At 34.6% G+C, this 6275-nt stretch overlaps 1 protein-coding gene across 1 annotated transcript in view; it reads left to right on the top strand.

The window, feature by feature from the left end:
- Positions 1-315: 315 nt before the first annotated feature.
- LOC143249932 (A disintegrin and metalloproteinase with thrombospondin motifs 6-like) overlaps positions 316-6275 on the top strand; it is a gene marked incomplete at its 5' end in the record, with an annotated part of 99817 nt that continues 93857 nt past the window's right edge. Inside the window, 1 exon segment of the mRNA XM_076500549.1 lies at positions 316-621. Within this exon segment, the coding sequence (XP_076356664.1) occupies positions 519-621 (103 nt within the window).

Below are 6275 nucleotides of genomic sequence, written 5' to 3'. Positions count from 1 at the left end.
GACTTTCCGAACACCTTGTACTTGTCTACAAAATAATAAATACAATACAATCATACTTGTCAAGAAAATAATAAACAGAATACAATCGTACTTGTCTACAAAGTGATTTTTACATCATTGTTTTATTCATCAATACATATGTTTGCGTTAGATACGTTTATACCCACCTTAAACATGTTAATGTTTCCAATTTACAACATATCTGATTTCAAAAGTTAGTCATATTTTATCACTTCATTTACTAAGTTACCACTAGATGGCCAAAAGCTCGTGTTTTTCAGCTATTACCTAACGTGTTTCACTCACTTCGTTTCTTAACAATGCTGCATGGAGTTCTAACATTGAAGGCTGTATTTCAACCACTTGCCAGCCACTGGTGTTATAGAGCAAAGTCCGTCTCAAAGTTTGATGATTTAGAAAGTTAAGAACTTGTGGAAAGAAATCATATAGTGGTATTATAAAGTATTTATTAGCTTTATGCGAAAGTCAGTGATAAACTGTAACATACAACAAGAATTATGATACTTACCAGCCAAAGGTCTTCATTAATACTCGTGGCTGTTGCACTGGAAATTACAACGTTTGTTATTGGTAACAAATCCTCGTACGACGACGAAGAAGGTAGGAAGAATGTTGGCCAAATTATCTTATCAAAAACTACCAAATTTGATGAAAATATTTAGTTCTACTGAGACTGTTCGCTTTTAAAATATGTTACTTCATTCTGTTTAAAGTGACTAAGCATTATTATGTGCAATGTTATTATCCCTTGGCCTGATGGGAAGGGCGCTTGAGTGGTAACCTGCGGGTTAAGGCCTCCAAAGACACTTGTATGACGGTTAATTCCATTATTCGTTGGTTTGTTTTTGAATTTCATGCAAAGCTACAAGAGGGCTATCTGCGCTAGCAGTCCCTAATTTAGCAGTGTAAGACTAGAGGCAAGGCAGCTAGTAATCACCACCTACCGCCACCTCTTGGGCTACTATTTTACCAACGACCAGTGGGGTTGACCGTAACATTATAACACCCCCACGGCTGAAAGGGCGAGCATGTTTGGTGTGACGGGTATTCGACCTGCGACTCTCAGATTACAAGTCGAGTGCTTTATCCACCTCGCTATGCAGGGCTATATTCATTGGTAAAAAGAGTAGGTTTGCGGTGGGTTGTGTTAACTTGTTGCCTTCCCTCTAGTATTTCACTGCTAAATTAGTGAAGAATACCTGGAAGACTTCTATGATACATCATCGTCCCCAACGGTCGTTAGCAGAACTAAATTAAAAATATTATCTATCATTGTATTTCACCAAAGTTATCCTGTTTCTAAAAGAAGTTAATTTTTTTCACCATTCTAAAGGTTAAACACTTTATAAGAATATTGGGTTCCGTTAGTATATTTGATGTTAGCAGTTTTTTTATTTTTTGAAGTATTAGTTATTAAGTTAGCTTACACCCTCAGAAAGGTTCACTATATTTATATGCACAGATATATGAAGCCATATAACTCAAACGTTTTCGAATGATAGACATTTCTTCATCCGCCAATCGAAATGTAGACCATTCTTCATCCGGATAATAATTTCGTATCTTTATAGGTAAATTGTTTTTGTGAACTTACGTGTTTTCATAAAATCATGTTTGTATATGCACATATACTTCATATAATTATCCTATTTTGTATATGATATTAGTTTTGTTGCTCTGACCAACATATAATAACAACATAGTTTAATTTGAGTCTTTTTCAACTATTCTGAGTGACATGATACGGTTTTCTCTTTTCCACTGATATATTCAGTCGAAAACCTTTTTTAACAAGTTATGTGTTATGATAAATTTCTCTAGTTCTTATGTAAATAATTAATTTAAAATGTACTATTACTTACTATTGATAAATAATAATTTATCTTTAAAACCATAATTATCTAAAAAATTAAGTAAATGTATATTTTGGTTGTATTTGCCAATTTTAACTAAACTATCAAGTTATGTTTGAAGTTTCTGTTTATTGTTATTCCACATTTTGTGTTTGAAGAGGATGTTTGTGTTCTTTACAAACAAAGATAATATTTTATTGTTTGTTTATTAAAGGATAATCTATCTACATTTATATCATTTTGTTCGTATACCAAAAGACTGTTTACATATTTATTTGTGGAATTATTTGTCACTCTTCTATGGTACTTCCAATAACAATTACTGTTGTCCTGACTGCCAATCTCTGTTCAATAACAATTTTTGTTGTCCTGACTGCCAACCTCTGATCAATAACAATTATTGTTGTCCTGGCAGCCATCCTCTGATCAATAACAATTATTGTTGTCTTGACTGCCAATCTCTGTTCAATAACAATTACTGTTCTTTTGACTGCCAATCTCTGTTCAATAACAATTACTGTTCTTCTGACTGCCAATCTCTGTTCAATAACAATTATTGTTGTCCTGACTGCCAACCTCTGATGAATAACAATTATTGTTGTCCTGACTGCCAACCTCTGATCAATAACAATTATTGTTGTCCTGGCAGCCAACCTCTGATCAATAACAATTATTGTTGTCCTGGCAGCCAACCACTGATCAATGACAATTATTGTTGTCCTGGCAGCCAACCTCTGATCAATAACAATTATTGTTGTCCTGGCAACCAACCTCTGACCAATAACAATTACTGTTGTCCTGACTGCCAATCTCTGTCCAATAACAATTATTGTTGTCCTGGCAGCAAACCTCTGATCAATAACAATTATTGTTGTCCTGGCAGCCAACCTCTGATCAATAACAATTATTGTTGTCCTGACTGCCAATCTCTGCCCAATAACAATTATTGTTGTCCTGACTGCCAATCTCTGATCAATAACAATTATTGTTGTCCTGGCAGCTAACCTCTGTTCAATAACAATTATTGTTGTCCTGACTGCCAATCTCTGATCAATAACAATTACTGTTGTCCTGACTGCCAATCTCTGTTCAATAACAATTATTGTTGTCCTGGCAGCCAACCTCTGATCAATAACAATTATTTTTGTCCTGGCAGCCAACCTCTGATCAATAACAATTATTGTTGTCCTGACTGCCAATCTCTGTCCAATAACAATTACTGTTGTCCTGACTGCCAATCTCTGTTTAATAACAATTATTGTTGTCCTGACTGCCAATCTCTGTTCAATAACAATTATTGTTGTCCTGACTGCCAATCTCTGTTCAATAACAATTATTGTTGTCCTGACTGCCAATCTCTGTTCAATAACAATTACTGTTGTTCTGACTGCCAATCTCTGTTCAATAACAATTATTGTTGCCCTGACTGCCAATCTCTGTTCACTCTTTGCGTGTTAAAAGAATGATAGTCAAACTTCACAAAAGTAGCCTAAGAGTTGATGTTCGGTGCTCTTGACAAGTAGCTTTATTTCAGTTCAAAGGACCCGGCATGGCGAGGTGGATAAAGCACTCGACTTGCAATCTGAAGGACGCGTGTTCGAATCCCTGTCGCACCAAATATGCTCACTTTTTCAGCCATGGGGGCGTTGTAATGGTATGGCCAATCCCACTATTCGTTGGTAAAAGAGAAGCCCAAGAGTTGGCGGTGGGTGGTGATAACTAGCTGCCTTCTCCCTAGTCTTACACTGCTAAATTAGGAACGGCTAGTGCAGATAGCCCTCATGTAGCTTTCCGCAAAATTGAAAAAGCAAAACAAATCAATTCAAAGTTAATGACAGTTATATATACGCTAATAGTCCTTGTGTAGCTTTGCGCAAAAAATTATTTTAAAAAGTTGTGACTTCATTTTAGGTCATAAATATTCAATTTTTTGTAGTAGTTAAAGCTTAGATTGTATGTGAACCTTCTCAATTATTAACATTATCTTTACTTTGCTTATTTGTGGCGGATTTAAAACTAGAATGTTTTGTGCTGACATTAAAACTATTGTAGTATCGTACAATACAGAAACACTAGTGATAGTTTCTCCTAAAGATTGCTATACCGGCGCAATGTAAACAATAATGACTTAATGTCTGTTCTTTGTAGTCACGTTTACCAATGATTTGTCATTCCAAATGTCTGTCCTTCAAAGTTGTTTCCTTCTGCAGAATTTACTTTAGCCATGATTTGTACGGATTAGTTTCTGTGTTCTTCTAATATATAAATAAACATATGAGAATATAACATTCGTAGCTTCTAGTATAAAAAACTAACTATGTTTTGTAACTCCTTTCATTGATTGGTATAAAAATGTTTTAAAATAATTGTATAGTTTTGATTTTTTCATTACAAGTTTATAATTATTTTTATTGTCAAACATTTTTTTTTTTCATAAAGAACTTTTGTTCATATCCAAACTATTCACTTTTTACTTTACTATTTACTGACTGTCATGTTTCCTTACTCACAGATTAAAGTTAGGGTTCATATCCAAACTATTCACTTTTCACTTTACTATTTACTGACTGTCATGTTTCCTTACTCACAGATTAAAGTTAGGGTTCATATCAAACTATTCACTTTTACTTTACTATTTACTGACTGTCATGTTTCCTTACTCACAGATTAAAGTTAGGGTTCATATCCAAACTATTCACTTTTCACTTTACTATTTACTGACTGTCATGTTTCCTTACTTACAGATTAAAGTTAGGGTTCATATCCAAACTATTCACTTTTTACTTTACTATTTACTGACTGTCATGTTTCCTTACTCACAGATTAAAGTTAGGGTTCATATCCAAACTATTCACTTTTCACTTTACTATTTACTGACTGTCATGTTTCCTTACTTACAGAGTAAAGTTAGGGTTCATATCCAAACTATTCACTTTTTACTTTACTATTTACTGACTGTCATGTTTCCTTACTCACAGATTAAAGTTAGGATTTTTATTGAAATGCTTTTATATATATTATGTTGTTGCCACCACGTGGCTCAGTGATAAGTATGAAGATTTACAGCAACCATCAACACAACACTGGTTCTGGCCTAATTACATCATGATGAGTGGTTCATCTATGAAGTTACGCATTTATGTTATGAATACCTCATGATGAATGAGCACAACTGAATATTATATAAGAGTATTCATTTATTGATGGCAATTTTATTTCAACCTGTCTATATAAAACATAGTTTATTTTATTGTAAAGTACGGATATGCAACAAGAATCCTGAAAAACGAAAGTGACCTATCGATGGATGACAGATTATAGAACATGGTGTCACAAAGAGAACACAACAACAAAGGGACAGTTGTCCACACACTTGGTATCTAGTGTCACTTCCTCACACAGCGTTCTTCAGTCGTACTTCAGAACAAATATTTTTAATGGAAGAGACAAAGTGGTTCTACTCAAGAGAAGACTGAATAGAGAAAGCTGAATAAGAGGGTTATGTGGTTAAGAACCGTGTTGGCTGATCAGAAGTGTGCCACTGCTTTTTATAATGGCGTCTAACTTTAAAATATTCATGATACAAGCTGGCACTTCCTTTGTGAATTTTCTTTAAAAACAGTGCTCATTTTTAGGTGAGGTAAAACAGAGAATGGGACCCCCTTTCTCCAATCTATTAAAAACAGAAGAGTCACCTAGAACACGAGACTGTCGGTTTAATTAAGTAAATCCAGTGTTTTATTTACAGTTTTTTTAATGTATCTAGCTTACTCTTTGATCTCCAAATGAAACATTAGTATTTAAAAACGACACAGCTGAGGTACCAATCCATATCATCTGTTCAGTAAGAAAAACTCTTCTTGTGAGTTAATAAGAGCAACAACAACCTCGTACTCTGCAAGTTTGCAGTGTTTCTACAGCTCAACATTGCATTATTATACCACATATTTATAGCTGTCCCACAAACATTCAGTGTTGTTTCTTGCTAAAATCTTGACCGTATCAGCCTTGATTCCTTCAGTGGTGGCGGAACACGAAACGCGGACCAAATAATTCACGTTTTAATGACGTCACGTGATTGAAAATATTTGGCACCCCGACCTTGTGATGAAAAGTTCGTTCTTGTTCTTTGCAGATGTCGACTTGATTAAGTCGGTAATTAGAACGAGTTCGATGTTTTTAATCATAACTAGGAGTCGGAAAGCTTCGTTTTTAACTTACATCTATGTGTACACTTGTATCGCCACTATTTAATGACATCCAAAGATGTCTGGACTTAATTGGTAGAAATTGCTTCATCACGGTTAAGACGTCAGGAAGGGAGGAGGTCTCTTAATGAATTCCCAGTAACTTTAATTTTAATTGCAGAAGAACATGCACCCATACAGGAGAAAAAATAAC

The sequence above is a fragment of the Tachypleus tridentatus genome, chromosome 4, assembly GCF_004210375.1.
Source record: "Tachypleus tridentatus isolate NWPU-2018 chromosome 4, ASM421037v1, whole genome shotgun sequence".
NCBI classification, from domain to species: Eukaryota; Metazoa; Arthropoda; class Merostomata; order Xiphosura; family Limulidae; genus Tachypleus; species Tachypleus tridentatus.
The sequence above is the reverse complement of the archived record's forward strand: the minus strand, read 5'-3'. Positions and strand labels throughout refer to the sequence as shown.